This window comes from Oryzias latipes, chromosome 3, assembly GCF_053564925.1.
Source record: "Oryzias latipes strain Hd-rR chromosome 3, Olatipes_Hd-rR_3.1".
Lineage (NCBI taxonomy): Eukaryota > Metazoa > Chordata > Actinopteri > Beloniformes > Adrianichthyidae > Oryzias > Oryzias latipes.
The window spans coordinates 42884492-42907643 of NC_136239.1; the positions used below are offsets into that span (position 1 = coordinate 42884492).

The window sequence follows — 23152 nt, forward strand, 5'->3', positions numbered from 1 at the left end:
AGCTGGAAAGTCACTTCCGCTTCATTTCCAAAATAAAAGCGCTGCTCTTGTAGAGCTCGCTGATATTTTTTTATGCGGAAATGAAAGATTTAGTAAAGAAAACGTTAAAAAAACGAGGCTTTAGACTTCGATGAGATCCATTAAAATGGTCGGTTTGTTATTAATATTATTATTATTATTCATTTATTTATTTTTTATCTATTTTTGGTTCTCCATTAATTTGTTTTCTTTTTAGGAGGGGGATGGGCGCCCTGGGGGGGGGGGGGGGGGGGGGGGTGCAAGTCCCTTAGGGAAGTCAGGACATGAATGATAGGGCTGGACCTCCTGCCCCTCTGGTGGCCCCCATGGCTGCCGCCTGCTACGGCCAAGCATGCCTGTCCTGTGGCCTGGGGGCCCAGACGCCAGGTTCGCCTATGCCTCTTGGCGACAGGGGCCCCCTCTGCGCCTGGCTGGGTGGGTGGGAGGTCCCCTCCTCCCCCCCTCCCGGGCTGCTTGGGTCTCTTCGCCTGGCGCACTCATGGCCTGGGGGTTCCACCCCCCCTCTCCTGGTCTGGCTGGTCGGGCTGGGGAGGACCTGGCTCCCCTTATGAACACACGGTTCACTTCGGCAGCATGCATGTAGCTCCACCCCCACGTGCACACTGCCACACTGCTCCCTGTCTGCTTCATCCCCCCTCCCAACCCACAGTGTATTGATGGACAGATGTCTTCAGAATTTCACCTTTGATGTAATATTTGTCTTTCCAGCAGATCTGGTAGAATTGTTTCACAGCATGATTGTGCTATCTTAGATCACCCCCCCCCCCCTTCCATTGAGGTGTTCTTCCTACCATGACAAAGGTGGATAAAGGTGGAAAGATTTCATGTAATCCATGGACACCAGTGAAGATCACAAATCATTGAAGAAAAAAGGTTCAGAGCACTGTCTAGTGGGTCTAGATGACCCCACTCCCAATGGTAAAGTGTCTAGGATAGCACAAGGGTTAAGGTAGATTTTCAGATTTTTTTTTTTAACTTGTCCTGTCCAACAGCTGGGCAGACAGATGACAGCTGAAGGCCTATTGTGTTGGACATATTTTACTTTAACAAGAGGGGTTATGAATCTTCAGAGATTTTCAGACAAAAAAAAAGAATAAATCAACAACAAGAGAAATAAAAACAAATGCGTGAAGTCATCTGTTCTTTTTCATACTTGCTGTTTGTAAAACCTCAAACTTTTTTGTGTTTGTTGATGAACACACGGGTTAAAAGAAGCGAACGTTGAACCCGCCAAAGGTTCTGGTTTTTATTCAGGTTTCTAACAGAACCCGTTATCCAGACCCGACAGCTCTGACTACCTCCACCTTCACGAGCACACATGCAGGACTGCTACCAGCAACACACACATGCTTTACAAAGACTCACGATGCAAGTATTTCATGTCAAATGTGCTTCAAATCTGCCAGAAGGTCCACTTGAACAAAATGGAAGCTCCTCCTCCAGACTGCAGCCACGCCCATCTTCTCCTCTGCTGAACAGAAATCCAGCCTGAATTTCCAAATGACATGATTCTCCCTCTTTCAGCAGACGAGTCTGCAGAACGCTGAGCGACCTTCCTGGGCTGTGGTGTAGTGTACATCCGTCTTCTTGGCGCCAGCAGGTGGGTGGAGCTGTTGCCTCTGGCTGAAACTCTGGTACGGTCCGTGTTCTGTCTGCTGCGTTCTGCTCTGTCCTCATTATGGATCGCTCCAAACACAGCAGCAGCTGGGACTGCTCTGGTCTGAGAGGAGGTACATGGATGCCAGCTTTGATCTAAATGTGCTTTATGGTAATTGGCGCTTTCTACCCTCTCTTCCACCCTACATTCACAGACCCATTCACACAGTCACACACACACATTTACTCAGTGATGGGGGCTCCGTGCCAAACACTGGCACCAGCCTCCCACCAGAGGCAAGGTGGGGTTCAGTGTCTTGCCCAAGGACACTTCCACACATGGGCGTGCAAGGCGGGAATTGAACCTGCAATATTACGATCATGGGTCAACCGCCCTACCGCTGCACCACGGCCGCCCATAGCTTGGATTTAACATCATTTTAATTTGTTGCTCTTTCACTCTAATAGTTTAATTTATATATATGTGTGGTCACACAAGGGCTTCAGAAATAAATGGACTCTTTTTGACTTATGAAATGCAAAACCTGACAGTTCACTAAATCCAGAACTCAAATACCAAACAACTTGAAGGTGACTAACGTGACCTAAAGACCCCAGTCATGTCATGTGGAACCCATGAACCAAAGAGCGCATGAACAACTACCACCTGAACACTGTTTTGGTTCTACTTCTGCAGTTCCTCATCCCAGTCTGAAGTTCGGGTTCAGGATCAGCATGAACAGAAGACGGTCAGACGTTGGAGCAGACGAAACTGTTGGATGGGCTGCACTTGAAGCTAGTCTCAGATGTGTGCTTGGTGAGTGCAGAACCGGACCTGAGGTGGTGCTGCTTGCTGTGGATGACCTGCAGGTACTGATCGGAGCTGCTGTTCTGCTGGTCGCTGCTGGAGGCCATAGAGCCAGAGTCAGACTCTGTCTCCTGTTGGGCCTTCGGCTTACGCTTGCTGTTGGACTCTAACATCTTATCTCTGGCTGCAGACAGACAGCGTCCTCCTGGGGAGTAGACGTGATGCCGGGTTCGGACCAAAACGGGCTCGGTTCTGATGCTGCTTCGGGATGAAGAGTGGAGTTCAACATCTCTCCAGTCCACTTTTCCATCCTGGACTTCGTTCTCCTGAGCTGCATACCGGACCTGAAGGCCGTCTTTGTGTCCTTCCAGATGTTTCCGGATGTAGAGTTGGTTCTGCTGCTGGAGGTCGGACAGAGAACGCGGCCGGGCAGCTTTTCCCAGGCACGTCCGGCTCCTTTCCCTCTCACCCTCATACTTGTAGTCCTTAGGGAGATGCTGTGATGTGTGGCATCGATGAGGGTGTGGCAGGTGATGGGCGGGGCAGGGCGTGTAGCGTCGAACATTACGCGGGTACAGCTCCAAGATCTCTGCCGGTTTTTCCACCACATAGTGGCGTGGAATGCGCGTTGCCGAGCGCAGCAGCTTCTTCCGGGGCTCGTGCTCGTTGACAAAAACTAGACGGGTGGTGTGAGTCCGGCAGGCGTCGTAACTCTGCGCCGAAACGATCCCTGCGGTCACCATGGGGCGGAGTGCACGCAACTTCCTCCTGAACAAAGCAGAGAAGACATTCTGTCAGAGCCGCCAGACGGACTCCACGCTGCCGCCAGCTGGACTTACAAATGTCGGCGACATCATTCAGAAAACAACACAGTCGGAGTCAAAGTGAAATCTGAACAACAGTTGCTGAAGGATCCATGAACCCATCCAGAAAGCCAGATTTCAGAGTCTTCTGGACTGTTCATGTCGCTCCAGCACTTTGGATTTGGACCTGTGAAGGTCTGAGGGCTGCAGTCTGCATACAGACCCATGGAGGGAGAGGAAGGTGGGTAACCATGAGTGTCGGGACCCCAGCTGTCTTTGGTTCCTAAGACTGAAGCTACAGAATCAAAGTGACGTTTCTGACCTGTGGATCATCTCAGTGACAACAGAAGAACCGGCTCTGAGGAACCGTGGTGACACCTGCAGTGTTTGAAGGTCAGCACAGGTTCAAAGACTCTGAGACTGTGACGAAGATGAAGGTCAGGCAGACCTGACAGACCTCAAAGGGGGTTAGACAGAAGTTCTTTAAGGTTCTAAAAGTCTTGTCTTGGTTCGGACAAGAACATTGATGAGATCAGTAAGGGAAGGATCTCCATCCAACAAAAGTGACTGTTGAAGGTCCAAGCATCATTTTGAAGCTCTTTGAGTCCGATCTGTCACATGGATCAAGACCATCTAACTATAATCAAAGGTTTTCATAGTTTTTGGATCCACAGAGCCCCTTGTGTATGAAGGGCCAAGGTCTGTGGCTTCGGAGCTCGGCCCATACCTGTTTGGCAGGTGAGGAGGCGGGGGCTTGGATGTGACGGCTGCAGCCGGCGTCCGGCGTGGACCTCCCCTGCTCAGGTCCGTCCGGGACGCGGCCTGCGCGATGGTCTGGATGCTGCTGTCGGCAGCAGACTGGAGGTTCACTTCGCTCCCATCCGATCCAGGAGAACCCAAGTGTGCGGACGCTCCCAGGCTGGTCACGTCGCTCAGCTGCTGATCCGATTTCGGTTCCTCTGTGCTTTCTGGAGCTTGCAGTCTTGCTGGATAGATTACAGAGTCCACGTTCAAATAGGAGAAGCTACACGAGCAGAAAGAAGAACACAGCAGATACCTGCAGCCAGCTGGAAGACCTTCTTCTTGTCCTCCATCCGTTCCTGAGAACATGAAAGGACAGTCCTGCTTTAGTTCAGCCATGATGTACTGACATCTCAACACCCTTCTCGGTTCCCAGAGGGCGGAGCAGGGCAGGCCGCAGCTGGTTGGGGACCAGAACTTGGGGAAATGCTACGTGCTGGCGGCGCTTTGAGAGGCCCATCTGCCGCCAGGAAGAGATGAGTTCTGGAAAACCTTTCTGAAAAAGTGATGCATGTTCTCAAAATGATCCTGATTATTCCCAATCAGGTTAAAGCGCCTGATCAGAAAACTGATGACTCAGCATTCCAGCAGCATGTAACCCTTGTGCTATCCTAGGCACTTTAACATTGGGAGTTGGGTCATCTAGACCCACTAGACAGCGCTCTGAACCTTTTTTCTTCAATGATTTGTGATCTTCACTGGTGTCCATGGATTACATGAAATCTTTCCACCTTTATCCACCTTTGTCATGGTAGGGAGAACACGTCAATGGAAGGGTGGGGTCATAGGATAGCACGAGGGTTAAACGCTGACAGGGACTGGAGGAGATGGACCCAAAATGCAGAAGACCGGGTTTAGTGACGAGAACGTTTAGTAAACAAACATGACAGAACCAAAAGGTGCCAATGCAAAGCAGATGACCAGACAAGCAGACCTTTAAATAGACTGAGGGGACATTAAACCAAAAGAGTGTGTTGGTGTATAATGGTGTGTATTGGTATGTATTGGTGTGTAATGGTGTGTATTGGTGTGTATTGGTGTGTAATGGTGTGTATTGGTGTGTATTGGTGTGTAATGGTGTGTATTGGTGTGTATTGGTGTGTAATGGTGTGTATTGGTGTGTAATGGTGTGTATTGGTGTGTAATGGTGTGTAACGGTGTGTAATGGTTTATATTGGTGTGTATCTGTGCGTATTGGCGTTGATTGGTGCACATTGCTGTGGATCTGTGTGTATTGGTGTGTTTTGGTGTGTGTTGGTGCATAATGGTGTGTATTGGTGTGTATTGGTGTGTAATGGTGTGTATTGGTGTGTAATGGTGTGTAATGGTGTGTATTGGTGTGTAATGGTGTTAAAAGGTGTGTATTGGTGTGTATTGGTGTGTGTTGGTGCATAATGGTGTGTATTGGTGTGTATTGGTGTGTAATGGTGTGTATTGGTGTGTAATGGTGTTAAATGGTGTGTATTGGTGTGTATTGGTATGTATTGGTGTGTAATGGTGTGTATTGGTGTGTATTGGTGTGTAATGGTGTGTATTGGTGTGTAATGGTGTGTATTGGTGTGTAATGGTGTGTAACGGTGTGTAATGGTTTATATTGGTGTGTATCTGTGCTTATTGGCGTTGATTGGTGCACATTGCTGTGGATCTGTGTGTATTGGTGTGTTTTGGTGTGTGTTGGTGCATAATGGTGTGTATTGGTGTGTATTGGTGTGTAATGGTGTGTATTGGTGTGTAATGGTGTTAAATGGTGTGTATTGGTGTGTATTGGTGTGCATTGGTGTGTATGGTGTGTATTGGTGTGTCTTCTTCTTTCTCTTTCGGCTTTTCCCATCAGGGGTCGCCACAGCGAATCATCGTTTTCCACCTCACTCTGTCATGGACATCTTCTACCCTAACATTAGCCAACTTCATGTCCTCTGTTAAGACATCCATATATCTCCTCTTTGGCCGTCCTCTTGCCCTCCGGCCAGGCAGCTCCATCTCCAACATCCTTCTACCAATATATCCACTGTCCCTCCTCTGAACATGTCCAAACCATCTCAGTCTGGCTTCTCTGACTTTGTCGCTAACACAGGCAACATGAGCCGTCCCTCTGATGTACTCGTTCCTTATCCTGTCTAACCTGGTCACTCCTAAGGAGAACCTCAACATCTTCATCTCTGCTACCTCCATATCAGCCTTTTGTCTCTGTCTCACTGCTACCGTCTCTAACCCATAGAGCAGAGCTGGTCTCACCACTGTCTTGTACACCTTTCCTTTGAGTCTTGCTGGCACTCTTCTGTCACACAACACTCCTGACACTTTCCTCCAACCGCTCCAACCTGCCTGCACTCGCCTCTTCACCTCTTTTCCACAATCCCCATCACACTGAACTGTTGACCCCAAGTACTTAAACTCCTGCACCTTCTTCACCTCAGTCCCCTGTAACCTAACGCTTCTACCTTGATCCCTCTCGTTCAGACACATGTATTCTGTCTTACTACGACTGACCTTCATACCTCTTCTTTCCAGAGCAAACCTCCACCTCTCTAGCTGTTCCTCCACCTGCTCTCTACTCTCACTGCAAATTACGATGTCATCCGCAAACATCATTGTCCAGGGAGATTCCTGTCTTACCTCGTCTGTCAGCCTGTCCATCAGCATAGCAAACAAAAAAGGACTCAAAGCTGATCCTTGGTGTAGTCCCACCTCCACCTTGAACTCCTCTGTCTGACCTACAGCACATCTCACCACCGTCATACTTCTCTCATACATGTCCTGAACTACTCTGACATACTTCTCTGCCACTCCAGACGACCTCATACAGTACCACAGCTCCTCCCTCGGCACCCTGTCATACGCCTTCTCTAAATCTACGAACACACAATGCAGCTCCTTCTGACCTTCTCTGTACTTTTCCATCAACATTCTCAAAGCAAAAATGGCATCAGTGGTGCTCTTACGGGGCATGAAACCATACTGCTGCTCACAAATCTCCACCTTCTTCCTAAGCCTGGCTTCCACTACTCTTTCCCACAGCTTCATTGTGTGGCTCATCAACTTTATTCCTCTATAGTTGCTGCAGTTCTGCATGTCACCCTTGTTCTTAAAGATCGGAACCAGAACGCTTCTCCTCCATTCCTCAGGCATCTTCTCACTCTCTAAAATCCTATTGAACAACCTTGTTAGAAATTCCACTGCTGTCTCTCCTAAGCACTTCCATACCTCCACAGGTACGTCATCAGGACCAACGGCCTTTCCGCTCTTCATCCTTTTCAGAGCCTTCCTAACCTCATCCTTTCCAATCTCTGCTACTTCCTGCTCCACAACAACCACATCTTCCTCCCTTCTTTCCCTGTCATTTTCCTCGTTCATCAGCTCCTCAAAATACTCCTTCCATCTTTTCTGTACACTCTCTTGGGTTGTTAGCACCTTTCCATCTCTGTCCTTAATCACCCTTATCTGTTGCACGTCCTTCCCATCACTGTCTCTCTGTCTGGCTAGCCTGTACAAGTCCTTCTCTCCTTCCTTTGTGTCTAACCTGTCATATAGCTCATCGTAAGCTTTCTGTTTGGCCTTTGCCACCTCTCTCTTCACTTTACGCTGCGCTTCCTTGTACTCCTGTCTACCTTCCTCAGTCCTTTCTACATCCCACTTCCTTTTAGCCAACCTCTTCCTCTGGACGCAGTCCTGTACTTCCTCATTCCACCACCAAGTGTCTTTACCGTCTTTCCTCTTTCCAGATGACACACCTAGCACCTTCCTACCTGTTTCCCTGATAATCTCTGCTGTAGTTTCCCAGTCATCTGGAAGTTCATCCTGACCACCCAGGACCTGCCTCAACTTCTGCCTAAATTCCTCACAAGTTTCTTCATTCTGTAGCTTCCACCACTTGGTCTTCTTTTCTGTTTTCCCTCTCTTCTTCTTCCTGACCTCCAGAGTCATCTTACACACCACCATGCGGTGCTGTCTGGCTACACTCTCTCCTACCACCACTTTGCAGTCATTAACCTCTTTCAACTTCGCTCACTTCGCTCGCAAAATGCAGGACTGCTTGTGGTTCCTAGAATTAGTAAAAGTACGGTTGGAGGTAGAGCGTTTAGCCACCAAGCCCCTGTCTTATGGAATAAACTCCCAGCTCATGGAAGAGAGGCCGACTCAGTTTCTACATTCAAAGTTAGACTTAAAACATTCCTCTTTGGACAGGCTTATTTTCAGACTAGTTAGTATTCAGAGATTATTTAACTTAATGTTAATTTGTTTAAATTAAACTTAATAACTTTTTCCTTTAAAAGGCTGCTAGAAGTTGAAGCTGGGGTAACTATGGTACACTGGGGTTCTGTCCTCTTTCCTTTTTTACTTCTACCCTTCCTCTCCTCTATTCTTCATCATAATTTATCATTTAGTTCTCCATGCCTCTGTTTGGTGCAGTGCGATTCATGTATTGTCCCTCTTTTCCTCTCCCCTCCTGGGGAGTGGGAGTGCTTCCAGACTCCAGTTGGCTCATCCGTGCTCCAGTTCCTGACCGTTTACCTCGCCTTTGCTCCTGCTCCTACACCTGGCTGTGGATCCTGCCTCTGGCTCATCTCTGGCTCGTCTCTGCTCTGTACCTGACCGAGTACCTCGTCTCTGCTCCTGCTCCTACACCTGGCTGTGGTTCCTGTCTCCGGCTCGACTCGCGCCCTTGACTGTCCCCACAACCACGGCTGGATGAAGCTCGTCTGCTGGACTTTTATATATATATATATATATATATATATATATATATATATATATATATATATATATATATATATATATATATATATATATATATATATATATATGTAGTTGTAGATTTAGATAAGTTAATTCTTCTCTAAGATTTCTGGTAAATCGCCTGTCCGTCCTGGGGGAGGATCCCTCCTTCATGTGGGCACCCCTGAGGTTTCTTCGTTTTTTTCCGGAATCCGTTTTTTTTCTTAGAGTTTTTTCTTACCGCGAAGGGGGGTCTAAGGGCAGGGATGCCAGTATAGCTTAGTCAGTTTGTTAGTTCATTTTAGTATTTTCCTATTGAACTCTTTGTATTCGTGATCCTTTTGAGTTCATGTTTTACTTCGAAGCCCATCGAGACGACTGTTGTTGTGATTTTGGGCTATACAATTAAAATGGAATTGAATTGAATTGAATTGAATTCAAATGACCTCGTCTACATAGGATGTAGTCCACCTGAGTACTCCTACCTCCACTTCTGTATGTCACTCTATGTTCCTCTCTCTTCTGGAAGTAAGTGTTGACTACAGCCATTTCCATCCTCTTCGCAAAGTCCACCACCATCTGTCCCTCCAGATTCCTTTCCTTCACACCAAACCTGCCCATCACCTCCTCATCACCTCTGTTGCCCTCACCAACATGCCCATTAAAGTCTGCTCCAATAACAACTCTCTCTCCTCTGGGAAAACTCTCTATGACCTCATCCAACTCACTCCAGAATCTCTCCTTCACTTCTAACTCACAGCCAACCTGTGGCGCATACCCACTGACTACATTCACCATCACCCCTTCAGTTTCTAACTTTAGGCTCATCATCCTGTCTGAGACTCTTTTCACCTCTAGAACACTGTTTACAAACTCCCCCTTCAGAATCACTCCTACCCCATTTCTCTTCCTATCAACACCATGATAGAACAGTTTGTATCCTCCTCCAATACTACGTGCCTTGCTGCCCTTCCACCTTGTCTCTTGCACACACAGTACATCTACCTTCCTTCTCTCCATCATGTCTGCCAGCTCTCTGCCTTTCCCTGTCATTGTGCCAACGTTAAGAGTCCCTATTCTCAAACCTATGTTCCTGCCTTTTCCCTTCTTTGGCCACGGACCCTTCTGCCTCCCCTCTTTCTTCCACCAACAGTAGTCAAATTTCCACCAACACCCTGTAGGTTGGCAGCATCGGTGGCGGTCGTTGTTAACCCGGGCCTCGACCGATCCGGTATGTCTAAAGTGTTGTGGATGATTCGCATGGTTATTTTGGCAATTTTTACGCCGGATGCCCTTCCTGACGCAACCCTCTCTATTTATCCGGGCTTGGGACCGGCACAGAAGTAACTGGCTTGCAACCCCTGTGGCTAGATTAAAGCTGAAAACTAACAAACAAAGAAATAAAAAAAAAGATCTTTAGTCTCTAATATATCTAATTATAGGTTTGTACAAATAGAGAACCTCAATCATAACAATCAGATTTGTGTGAAATCAGAAGCTCTAAGTTATAATCTGCTGGAAAAAGAGACTCGAACATCGTGAAACAGATTCCAGGCACTCTCTGGAAAACCTTACCGTTTGCAGCTGCAGTCTCAGCTGGTTGTTGGTGAACTTGAGGGACCTGGCGATGGCCTGCAGGTAGTAGATCAGCATGCTGAAACAGGAAGGTTGGAAGGTCACCATGGAGGTCAAAGTGGTGCTGGCAGTGCAGCGGCGTCAGCAGGCGTGTGGTCTTACAACAGCAGCAGCACCGCTGGCAGAACCACCACAGGGCTGCTGACGTAACTCATCACTTTGCTGAACCACAGGGGGAAGTCGCTGGCCACCGTCTCTGAGATGATGTCATAGATCTTCTCCTGACCACTGAAACATGAAAGTCACAGCTGTCACGCCTTTCTTCTCAACTGTTCAGGCTCTTCAGGCAAACTTGGGGTCTTCTGGCTGAAAAGACTTGGAACCAAGAACCGACTGTAACGAGTGCAGAGAGACCTTCCTCCAGAAGAGGAGATGAAACTTTCCAGTGCATCTGAGTCTTCCTCACAGCATCTCAGAAGCCACCATGCTCCTTCCAACGGCTCACCTGAAGGGTCCGCAGTGCTGAGAGGGTTTGTACCTCGCGATGGCAAAGATGGTGGGCAACATGCACAGGAAGAGCATGAAGAGTAGCATCGCCAAATAGAAGTTGTTGGACCTGAAAGAGTGAAGCAAACATAAACATGCTCCTAACTTCTAGCAAAGACGTCCAGAGCTTAAGAGGAAAATGATCTTCATCCTAAAACACCAGCAGCAATGAAGCTTTGCTTCATTTAAGCTTTAAAACCAGAAATAAGGACACCCTATGATTTCATTGCTGGTTTAAATCATTGACTGTAACTGCGACTGGACTGAGTGTCCCCACCCCACGGTGTTCCAAAGAGGAAGTACCTGCTGGCTTCAAGATCCAAAATCCCATAGACGTCAATAGAAAAATAAACAGTTGCTGCAGAACAGCTAAGTAACAGCTAAGAAAAAGCTGCAAAAGAGCTGTGAAACAGCAAAGGAACAGCTAAGGAACAGCTGAGGTAAAGCTCCATAACCTCTAAAGCGCTTTAGTGACCCCCTCCCCCCACACACACACACACACACACCCCATATGGAAGCTTTCATGAATAAATGCATTAAGTCGTCCTCTTTGCTCTTTCAGCGGAAAATCTGATTTTTATTGACTGTTGAGACAAAAACGAATCTGAGCAGCAGTTTAACAGTCATCGCACAAGCATTCTGCTGTGCACGAGTGTGCACGTGCGTCTTTGTGTGTTTGCATTTGTCTGAGCATCTGGCAGCTGGTGATAAGAGATGATGAAGAGCTGCAGAACCGAGATTCTCTGCAGAAAAGTTCTAGTTCCTGCAGCAGCAGGTTCTCCTGCTCTCTTTGTCTTTTCGGGTTCTGCAAATGTTTTAAGCTACAAACAGCATTTTTGGCTGCTCTTGATTCACAACGATTTGAATAAAGAAATACTCAGAAACACTGTTTTAATCATGCTAAAAACATGGAAGGGTGTCTTCAGGCCTTCCTGAAGGTTGCCCCAGAATTCCAATATCCTAATTCTGTTTTCCTTCCAACTCCAGGATTTCAGCGGGATTCAAACAAGACGCTGATGAAGTTCAAAGGCAAAAAAGGAGGAAATGTCATCCAGGCAGAGAAACTGCTGGTAGACAAAAATGTTGTCTGATCCCAAAAAATGAAAAAGCACATCATCTAATTCATTCAAACAGGTTTTTTCTGACATGTCTGAACTGAACTGTGGCTGGAGAACATTTGGTCTCCATGTTCTTTCTACTCTCCATCTTTAGGTTTTACTGTGCACGTGTTTGTGTATCTGTGTGAGTCTGTGTGTGTGTGTGTGGGTATCGAACCTGGACGCTCTGAACACCTGTTGATGGGGGACGTTGCAGGTGAGGACCGCCCAGCTCCGCAGGTACATCAGACCGATGAGCTTGAGGACGTTAAAGGCGGGAAGGCAGGGGGAGAAGAAAGCCCCCATCCTGAGGAGGAAACGGTGCCGCTCAGACTTTAATCATGTTTATGGCTGCTAGCTGACATTTCTGAGATGAGCTGAACACAGATAAGCACTGGAGCAGGGAGGCATGGGGGGTAAGAGGAGGCGGGGGGCTCACCAGATCATTCCCTGGTTGTAGATCAGGTGAAGGACGTTCTCTGCGATCTTGAATTCTCCGTATTCAGGCTGAGAGGAGAAAGACAACGTTAGAGTCCAGCAGGGCGCAAAGAAGGGGGCAGAAACAGTCCAGCTGAATCAGTGACCCCCCCAGTTATTGATCGTTTCTTTATGTGTGTTCAGCTAGAATATTGTCTGGAATTAGCTCCGCCCACCTAATTGTGGGAAAGCATAATTAAGCAGAGGGAAATAAATCAAAGCTTTGTTGGTTCAAACCGTTGACTGCATCATAGACCTGGACTGAGTGAGTGTGAGCCCCCAGCCCCACCCCCCCAAAGCAAATGGTTCAATTTTGGCTCCAACCAAATGAACTCAGTTCAGTCGCCAGTTTTGTGCAATATGGACGTTGGAGCCAGACATCATCAGTGAGTCTGTCAGATGCATCGTTTCTATGGCAACTACTCTCACCAATCAGGAATGAGCTTTTTTGGAAGGCCACACCCCCTAACTCTTGAAAGTGCACTCAGTTTGTCAATCAAATATTTTGAATGTTGGACGTGGGGGCCAGCAGGCTCCGCCTGCTTTTAATGAGGTCTCTGATTGGTCAGTTTAGAACTTGAATAACTTACGAAAAAAGAAAAACATATCTGAAAAAATGAGGATTATTATCTCGTTGTCAAAAAAAGGTATCAGATCCAGAACGGTTCTTCTGACCAATGGACTGTTTGTCTATAGAATCTGAGGGATTTTGGCTTCTTGGAGCCACATTTTCTGTTTGGAGTCCAGTTCTCATTTGCAGAAAATGGATCCACCCACCTGCTAATACAAACTTCCACATCCTGCATCATTCACTAATGGGTGCTTTGACCCCCCCCCCCCCCCCCCCAGTCAAGTTTCAGCTGCAGCTTCAGCAAGGACGCAGCAGAAACCTGAAGTCAGGGTTGACTCACAAACTTGCTCTCCAGGTCCCAGCAGCAGCAGTCGCTCAGGTATCGAACCACCAACCCCCGGATAAAGTCGATAAGTAAGATGCTGGCCACGGTGAAAATCATGTCAATGATGGACAGCTTCAGCATCTCCTGGAAACACAAACACACACACATGAGCGTGCATGTCTGCACACAAACACTGCCGCTGTAGGTACATCCTGAAAAGCCGTTTAGATGGACTGAACTGTGAACCTGTCTGTGGTTGGTTGGATGGGAGCTGGAACAGAGGGACTCACCTGTCCCACGTAGGTCTCCCAGCACTGGTCCTGCTGAGAACGGTTGGTCTTTTCAAAGGCTGCCATCTGGTTGATGAAGGTTCCCGCGTGGTTCCTGCCACTGACGTTCATCATGGTGGCGACTGTTGCCACGGCGCCGGCGTGATGCGGAGACGCCGGGACCTCTGCCTGTGTGGACACGCTGAGCATCTCATTCTGAGACACGGTGGCCAGGAAGGAAGACGAGTCCGACCAATTAGAGAGGCTTGGCGTGAGCTGGAGACAGAGAATAGGACTGGTCACCCATCGGACCTTTGAAGGTCCCTGCTGTGATGGGCTTAGAACTGCTGAAGAGGACCGGTCCACAGTGGTCCAGAACCCGACCGTGTGTGTGTGAGACTCACTGAGGAACTCATGATGTTGACCTTATCCAGCAGTGCAATGATGAGGCTATAAAGGTTTCCCAGGTAAAGAACCAGAACTCTGCAAACACAAACACACATGCATCATCACTGTGTGCAGATGTGTGTGTGTTTGTGTCTTTGTGTGTGATGAGCTACCTGGCAAGCTGGAACCTTAGCGAGGTTCTTGGATGGTACATCTCCAGTTGAGCCACAAGTTCAAAGGCCGACGGCGCGATCATGGTGATGAGAGAAACCACAACGCTGACCTGCAGAGACCGATGTAGGGACGCTCAGAACCCGATGGAACCCGGAGCTGAGGATCTTCTGGGTAATCTGATGCTGACGATGTGTCAGATCTTCGTCTCTAACCTCATTCTTCTCCCACAACGTCAGCTCCGGCTTCTCCTGTTCCAGTTTCTGGGAACGGTCCACCACAAAGTAGATGATGTAGATGCTGCCAGCGAGGGACAGCAGCACCAGGATGTTGGCTAAGATCCGCAGACTGATGAGCACCGCCCTGAACAAACACCGCTCCACTCAGACGGAGGAACATAACGCAGGAGGAGAGCACCACAACACAGATGGTTCTGCCTTTCAGCAAAGGCAGCTAAACATCCAAATCAGCGTGAAAACGTGTGACCTGCTGATGCAGGTTTGAGGTTAGTCGTGTTGACGGCTTGTGATCAGGGACTCTGGGAAAGCATTTCAGTCTTTAATAGCCTCTACAAAAAAGTGCTTTAGAAATAAAATGAATGAAGTGATAAGTGGGTCAAAGATGCTCCTCCATGTTCCGGCTGGAGCCTTTCAGGCTGAAAATTCTCTTTTCTGAACGTTGATGTGGAGAAAAAAGAAGGCAAACTCACAAACTGGTTTCCCTCTTTTTCTGCTGCTCTTCGACAATGGCCTCCTGTGCAGAAAGACAGTGAACTTTGACACAGTTTGTCATGACTCATCCAAATATGGTTGCTTCTGTGGGCATTTCTGACCCGGATGTTGTTGACGATGGCAGCGCCTTTGCTCTCTGCAGCCTCTGGGTTTCCGATCAGGTAGTCCCAGGCACAAAAGACCCTCCAGCAGAAGGTGAAGTTCTCATCGGACGCACTGGCCAAGCTCAGGCGGGAGTTTCTGGCCATTCTGCAGGACACATAATGACCCACATGGTGAGGACCATGGAGCTCAGCCCTGTGCTGATCCACGTCCATTAAACCTCCCACGTGTCAGCAGGGGGCGCTGTGTAGATCAGTGTTTTTCAACCTTTTTTGAGCTAAGACACACTTTATCCTTGACAAAAATCCTGCGGCACACTGGTTGAAAAACACTGGTGTGGACTGGCTGATTATACATACAATTGATCCATTCCTAAACCTGCTAATTCCTGTTCAGGGTCACAGGGAGGCCGGAGCTTTCCACTACTGGGCAACAGCGGAAGTCATTCTGGACACCTCCAGTCCAGAACAACGCCACACCAACATTCACACCAAGGGACAATTCAGAGTCAAGCATTCACCCGTGAAGAAGGTGTTGGATCCTAGGAAGATTGTGGAGAAAAATAAAGGACCCAACTTGAACCGGATGCTTAAGAGTGCAAACCACTGCACCCCCAGGCAGTCCGTCTAAAGATAAGTCTGTTACATTTAGGGATTTGACCCTTTTCATGAAAACCAACACAACTCGTTGAGCTGAAATATGAGTCAGAATGGGAGTACAGTTAGAAAATAATGTTCACTCATGATGATGTTCCATGACAAGAAGAGACGATTTACTTTCGCAGCAGGATGATGAAACTGTAGGCGAATACAGCCATTCCAACCAGGAAGTAAGCCAAAGGCAGCCTATAGCCGGCACTGCCGATCTTCCTCACCCGTCCATAGTAGCCATAGAAGAGCACAGAATACTGCAGGTAACCCTACAGGAATTAGGTCCAGAGTTAGGCAAGGTCACAACATCTGATGCAGAGGTCAGGCTGCAGCGGCGTCCACTGCAGCGGCGTCCACTGCAGCGGCGTCCACTGCAGCAGCGTCCACTGCAGCAGCGTCGACTGCAACAACGTCCACTGCAGCGGCGTCCACTGCAGCGGCGTCCACTGCAGCAGCGTCCACTGCAACAACGTCCACTGCAGCGGCGTCCACTGCAGCAGCGTCCACTGCAACAACGTCCACTGCAGCGGCGTCCACTGCAGCGGCGTCCACTGCAGCAGCGTCCACTGCAACAACGTCCACTGCAGCGGCGTCCACTGCAGCGGCGTCCACTGCAGCGGCGTCCACTGCAGCAGCGTCCACTGCAGCAGCGTCCACTGCAACAACGTCCACTGCAGCGGCGTCCACTGCAGCAGCGTCCACTGCAACAACGTCCACTGCAGCGGCGTCGACTGCAGCGGCGTCCACTGCAGCGGCGTCCACTGCAGCAGCGTCCACTGCAGCGGCGTCCACTGCAGCGGCGTCCACTGCAACAACGTCCACTGCAGCGGCGTCCACTGCAGCAGCGTCGACTGCAGCGGCGTCCACTGCAGCGGCGTCGACTGCAGCGGCGTCCACTGCAGCGGCGTCCACTGCAGCGGCGTCCACTGCAGCGGCGTCCACTGCAGCGGCGTCCACTGCAGCGGCGTCCACTGCAGCGGCGTCCACTGCAGCGGCGTCCACTGCAGCGGCGTCCACTGCAACGACGTCCACTGCAGCGGCGTCCACTGCAGCGGCGTCGACTGCAGCGGCGTCCACTGCAACGACGTCCACTGCAGCGGCGTCCACTGCAGCGGCGTCCACTGCAACGACGTCCACTGCAGCGGCGTCCACTGCAGCGGCGTCCACTGCAGCGGCGTCCACTGCAGCGGCGTCCACTGCAGCGGCGTCCACTGCAACGACGTCCACTGCAGCGGCGCCCACTGCAGCCTTCGAATGTCTGATTGATTGGATGGTAAAACAAAGGAAGAGGCTCACCCCGAGGGACCAGATGGTGTCCAGGTCCTGGGCAGAGGCCATGTGCTCCTTGGGGATAGTTTTACTTCTGGTGGTTCCAAACGGGGCTCCGGCTAGCAACTGGTGCAAAGGTGAAGACCTACAGGTTAATACCCACACTGGAAAACTCATACCAGCTTCATGCACACAAGCAGTGAGACAAATCAGGTGACATTGTTCATGATGCGTGGATTATTTCAGTGATGAACAAACAGAACTGCAGACTTTCAGTAGCAGATGTGCTGATTCTGAATTTCTATGCCGATGTGAAACATAAACAGCCGTAAAATGTGGTGAAGCAGTCCAAGTATTTATGGTAGATTAGAGCAGGAAGGAGATAAAAGGAGGCTAGAGCCAACAAAGGACGGAGAGAGAGATGAAGGTAATGGAGGAATGAGATTAAACCATGTGGGGTGGGGGGCAGTGTAAGTAATGTGTGGGGAAATTGCCTGTGTCTGTAGGTCAGAGACAATAATAAATCTAACTGCATGTCCCTGCAGTCCTGCTTGGCCTGCAGGGACATGCAAAGAAAGGCTAAGGAGTAGTGACATGCTGGGACACAAGGGGGCGCTGAGCCCCAACGTGAAATCAACTATCTAAATAGCATCTGCGGTTTCAACGAAAACGCTGTCAAGATTCACAAACTTAATTTGTTGCATAAGACGGAAGAAAGCTGATGCTGCCACTCTTCCATCAATCATTTATCAACCCTCCATCAGCCATTTTTCCATTATCCCTCCATCATTCAACCTTCATCTTTCCATCTAAACCCCACTGCTTCCTTGTCTATCTGTCATCTGTCCATCCTCCAGTCTCTAACCATCCCTCGTCCCTTCGTCACCTATCGGTCTTTCTTGCATTTTCCTTCCTCCATACATGCCGTCTCTTTGGCTGAATCCAAATTCCCCCCCCCCCCCCCCCCCTTCTCCCGACCTTTATCCCTCCAAGCAGAGCGATGTGGAAAATAGTGTCTTCTAAGCCGGATGTTGCTGATGATGATGTCATCAACAGCTGCCAGTCATCCACGTTAGCGAGTAGCTGCCAGCGCTCTGAAAACGCACCTGACATCGTTTTGATAACTTTAAAAAGTCACGCTAAAACAAAAAGTCATTACTGACATTTAAACGTAAACTTCTGTGCTTCAGAGCACGCCAATGTAAAGAAATGCGTTTCTCCTCCACGCCAGCGCCACGCGGAACACCCTACAGGCGGAGGGATACCCAGCCTAAAGGCGCTACGGCTCCTCCTTAAAAACACTTTCAGACACCACTACAGCTCCAAATGACCCTACGAGTCAGAGGGTAGGGGCAGAATTTGGATTCAACCTTTATCATCCATCCATTCATAGATGCATATAGATCTCATCCCTCTATCCAGAACTGCAGCTGCTAGTCGTATTTCTGGTTAAATCTAAACTGTCTTTTGTTGCCTTGGGATGGAATAATGATGATGTAATTGTGATCCAGTCAAACACATAGCAGCAAAACAGGCCTGCCAAGGCTCCCTGCCTCACAGAAATGCCATGCTAGTGTGTCTACATACAGATTTTTGATCAGTCTTTTTTCTGTTGAAATTGGAAATATTTCAGTTAAGCCTTGTTCTATCCTTGGCACTTTACCATTGGGAGGTGGGTCATCTAGACCCACTAGACAGTGCGGTGAACCTTTTTTCTTCAATGATTTGTGATCTTCACTGGTGTCCATGGATTACATGAAATCTTTCCACCTTTATCCACCTTTGTCATGGTAGGAGAACACCTCAATGGAAGGGGGGGGGGGGGGTAATCTATGATAGCACAAGGGTTAATAATTGTTTTCAGTTTTTGTCCGCTTTGGACTTTTCAATTTGTTTTTGTATTTATTTGTAGTTGTGCCTGGTCGGCCATTTTAGTTTTGAATTCATTCATTTCTTTCATTGTTTTTCCTCCTCTGATTAATACTAAATTAATTAATGCTAATGCTAAATATCATTAAAAGTGCACTTTATGTTTGAAACATTATTGAAACCTATTTGACTTTGAAATTTGACAGTAGGCTTTTACAAATTCTGTTAGGACCTTATTTGATTATTTTTTTTCTTACAATAATGACATACAGTTGACTACTGTACTTGTAAATAATTTGTTGTAAATAGTATATGTTATCTAATCTATAATTTGTTTGACCTTGTTTAGCTCAGGTTTTTTCCCACCCCCACTTCTATCCCTGATTGGAACCACTTTTGATCTGCACCACACAGCTACGGTGCATGGTGAGCTGCCCAGGAACTGTCAATGAGAACTTGATCAACGGACCTATGAAAAAGGAACTTTGACAAAGACGCCACACCCAAAGGAAAAAGGAACTTTGAAAACCAAAGACTGAAAAATATCCTTGTGGATTCCTGGAGACTCCATTCTCCACTGTCTCAACTCATTGTTTAGTTATTTGTTTTCTTTGTGTTTTAATACAGTCAATTGATTACTTTATTCATGTGTTGCGTTTTCTATTCACACACTCTGGGCTCCATGAGTCAAACATGTCTTCTGTAGGTCAGAGCAAGCGTCTTTTCAGGAATGACAGCAGATCTACTGTGTTTAGATCTATGAACCAATGAGGAATTCATTACAAACAAACACATCTGAGAAACGTTCAGTAAAGTCAAAGAAAGCCTGGCAGAGCCAGAAGACCCCCCCCCCCCCCACCCACTGGGCCCCCAGACCTCTGGCAGCACGACAAAGGCTCCCGTCATGATGGTTAGGACGATGTTGATGCCAAACAACCAGCGCAGAAAGATGAAGTAGGACGCCACGCCTGACCCAAAATGACCTGCACAGATAAAGAGACACCTGAGAGAAGGACCAGCCCCCCCCCCCCCGCACTGATGGACGACTGATAAAAGTTCTAGTAGAGTAAAAGCTGCAGACTTACTCTCAATCTTCTTGATCCTCACTTCCCATGGGATGAAGAGGACCACAACGTTGTAAAGAAGACGGGAAATCTTCTTCAGCAGCTGGGGAAGGGGGGGGACACATTTCAGACAGGCTGAGCTTTGAGCATGCCCCCCCCCCCCCCCCCATGGTACACCTCTGCTTCTCAATGACCTTCACCCGCAAAAACAGCCAGAGCGGCGCAGTAATGCTGCACCCTGATGTTCAGTGCTTTGCTCAAAGACACTTTGATTTATGACTGCAGCCAGGAATTGAACCACTAACCCAGACAGTAGATCTGCCGTCCTCAGCGTTTCTGCTTTGACCATCATGAGGAGAAACTGCTGCTCCAAACAGCCAATCACAGAGCTGCTAGAGGCTGGTGGGGCTTTGGTTCACTGAGTCTTTATTGTTCTGCATTTCCACCCAGCACTGCCCCCCCTCTCCCACCCCCCAAATCTGAACCTCAGAGTCCAATCTGAGCGGATGACGATAAAGAGCTTCAATTAGGCAGAAAGGCTGTAAATTCAGCTGCTGCTCTTCATTCCCCTTCATGGAACCGAGCCGTAAATCCTGCTCTGAAACGGCTGCTGCAGGTCAAAACAGAAATGGGCTAAAACAACGGAATCTGAACAACAACTGAATCAACCCAAGAGTCGCTGGAGTCTGAAACGTTGGAATCAACTACAGCAGAGGAACTCCACCAAAAAGAAAACGGAAACCACAAAGAGCGGTTGGACTGCCTGACCCGGTTCCCTGTGAAACCAGGGCAGCAGATCCTGTCAGCATAAATGCAGATGTGGTCCGGTTCCACGTACATCTGCTCCTGCCGTCTGGTATCCTCTGGTTCTGGTCAGCCGGCCCTCGTACTTCAGAACGATCTCTCTGGCCTGCCTTTAAAACACAAACACACAACAGACGCACAAAGCGAACACAATCATTATTGGATTTCTGTTCGCAAAATACAAAATCAACATTTTCTCTCCAGGTTCACAAGGTTTACCGCCTTGGTGTTTCCTGCAGGTCACCTGCCTGCTCTATACAGGTCTGACCATTTTCTACCGACGTTTTCGGGTGACGTTTAACCGGCAGGTTAACGGGTAAACTGCCACCACTCAGCATAAATCGTCTTCTAGCCCGGCATGAAAGTGTGTCAGATGCAGCTGCACAAATAGTCTGAGCAGATCAGTTAGAACAACATCTGGACTGTCGACTAGTTAACCAAACAACCAACTTAGGAAGTTAAAGACGGATCTCCCTGATCAGACTTGGGGTTCAGAGGTCACCGTCAAACCTCCCAGAATTTCCTGTAGTTTCATAACATGACGACATTACACCAACCCGGTTCCATCCACGTTCTCATGGGTTCCTCAGAAGATCAACCAGCAACCACAAGAACCCCCCCCCGGGTAGACTAGTGTGATGAAGCAGCACTCGTGTTCTCATGGAATTTCATTCACATCCTTTATAAGCTGTGGGGTTTTTTGGGGGGGGGGCTATTTTCTTAAACTGCTACTATAGCTCCAGCTTTAAGTAAAATTATCAGTTCAGACATTTTAACCAGCCTAAAGCCCCCCAACCCCCCACCAGCCTCACAACCTGAGAAAGACTCTGGACTCTGAAAAAACTAAGGTAACAAGAAGACCCAGGGTCCTAAAACTGATCGACATGGAAGAGGGCTTGGGGTAGGGTAGGGGGTGGGAGGGGGGCAGTATGGAGGTGGCAGATGTTTGGTTTTCCACTCGCCGGCGCCGCTGATGACGGCAGTAAAAGTGAGCAGTAATAACAAACGGCCCATAAAAGGAAATTACCTGATGCTCACTCTCAGCACCCCCACCCCACCAGCTGCGCCCCCCCCCCCCTCCCGCTCTGCCCCAACCCTTCAAAGACCCGGGGGGGCTGTTTCTGCAGCTTCACACCTCCAACGTTTTTCAGGCTGTGTCCTGAACACAAACCAGATCAACAGAGTCTGAAACAAGTCATCTAACAACTGAAGGACCAGGACCACCGGGTGATGAACCCCCCCACATGAGAGGCTGCTGCACCATGTTTCAGCGGGTCATCTGGACCCCTGTAGAAACGCCAGAGAATCGGAGAGGAGCGAACAGAGAAGAAGAGGATTACTTCAGGACTTTCAGCTTCCGCCTCATGGGCCAGGGTCGGCTCCGGATGTTGGCGATGATCTCCTTCTGGAACTGGATGTTCTGGAACAGTTCCTCTGGATCGTTGCTGTCCACCCGCTCGTCTTTATCTTCATCGTCTGAGGAGCTTCAGGAGGAGACGAATCAGAAATGGAGCTGAATTGGGACAAAAGAAGCTCTGCAGTAACCAGTCAGCTGGGGGGGGGCAGCGGGGTCCTCTGATGGGACCAGAACACCCTAACCCCTACCCCGCCACAGCGGCACTAAAACACAACCGAAGAACGGACGGGGGCACTCACCCCTGCTGGTGGTCCTGGTAGGAGGAGAAGATCCTCCTGGACGACTTCCTCACACTCCGGTGTCTCCGGGCTGCAGATGAGGACCTGCTGCCGTCCACGGGCGGCGTGACCAAACTCATGCTGACGGGACCGCACCACCTGCTGCCGCTGCTGCCGCCGCTGCTGCTGCTGCTGCTGCTGCTGCTGCTGCTGCCGGGCACAGGCACCCTCATCACCCTGAGGGGGGGGGGGGCTTAAAGGGCCAGACACATGTTCCATTACAAAGTCGTGTGCACTCACACCAACACATTTACCCTCACACATACTCACACACAAATACACAAACACGTGCACGCCTAACCAAGCTTTAAAAAAGACAATGAGTCGTAAGTCGTTTCAGTCATTTTCTGATTCTGCTACATTATTTTATTTTTGTTTCTGTTTTGAAGAGCCTTTCAAGCTATTTTAGACTGTGAGGACAATATGGGGTCCTCAATATGAACATAGAGGTCTGCTGGGTGGTCTTCTAAATGTATGCAGCATGACCCCAAAAAGTAGAACCGGTGGAACCCTGTGGTCTGATCTCCAGTATGGATTTCGGTGGAATGACAAGCTTTATTGCTCGTCTCAAACTCAAACTTTAATCACAAAAGCAATAACTCAAACACAATTTTATACCAAGATGTCAGGAACAAAATCTTCTCTTACCCCTTGTGCTATCTTAGATGACCCCCCCCTTCCATTGAGGTGTTCTCCCTACCATGACAAAGGTGGATAAAGGTGGAAAGATTTCATGTAATCCATGGACACCAGTGAAGATCACAAATCATTGAAGATAAAAGGTTCA

At 48.6% G+C, this 23152-nt stretch overlaps 1 protein-coding gene across 1 annotated transcript; it reads right to left on the reverse strand.

Annotated features, from left to right (window-relative positions):
• Positions 1-1167: 1167 nt before the first annotated feature.
• Positions 1168-22624, reverse strand: tmc3 (transmembrane channel like 3). The gene is made up of 22 exons (XM_078944842.1): positions 22327-22624; positions 22011-22154; positions 20705-20780; positions 19888-19969; positions 19679-19785; positions 16961-17059; positions 15791-15933; positions 15014-15161; positions 14891-14934; positions 14397-14544; positions 14184-14293; positions 14028-14106; positions 13645-13899; positions 13370-13498; positions 12421-12488; positions 12160-12288; positions 10844-10954; positions 10501-10626; positions 10339-10417; positions 4304-4346; positions 3974-4232; positions 1168-3211 (listed from the first exon to the last, which is right to left on the reverse strand). The coding sequence occupies exons 1-22, from the start codon at positions 22536-22538 to the stop codon at positions 2386-2388; spliced, it is 3417 nt and encodes a 1138-aa protein (XP_078800968.1). The 5' UTR covers positions 22539-22624; the 3' UTR covers positions 1168-2385.
• Positions 22625-23152: the final 528 nt, after the last annotated feature.

What these genes read in the sequence shown, in the direction of transcription:
- tmc3 (XM_078944842.1), bottom strand. Translation starts at nt 22,538, where the DNA reads ATGAGGGTGCCTGTGCCCGGCAGCAGCAGCAGCAGCAGCAGCAGCAGC. An exon ending in TTCATCATCCTGCTGCGAAA is followed by an intron (nt 15,162 to 15,790) that starts GTAAATCGTCTC and finishes TGTGTCCTGCAG; the next exon opens with AATGGCCAGAAACTCCCGCC. An exon ending in TACAACCAGGGAATGATCTG is followed by an intron (nt 12,289 to 12,420) that starts GTGAGCCCCCCG and finishes TTTCCTCCTCAG; the next exon opens with GATGGGGGCTTTCTTCTCCC.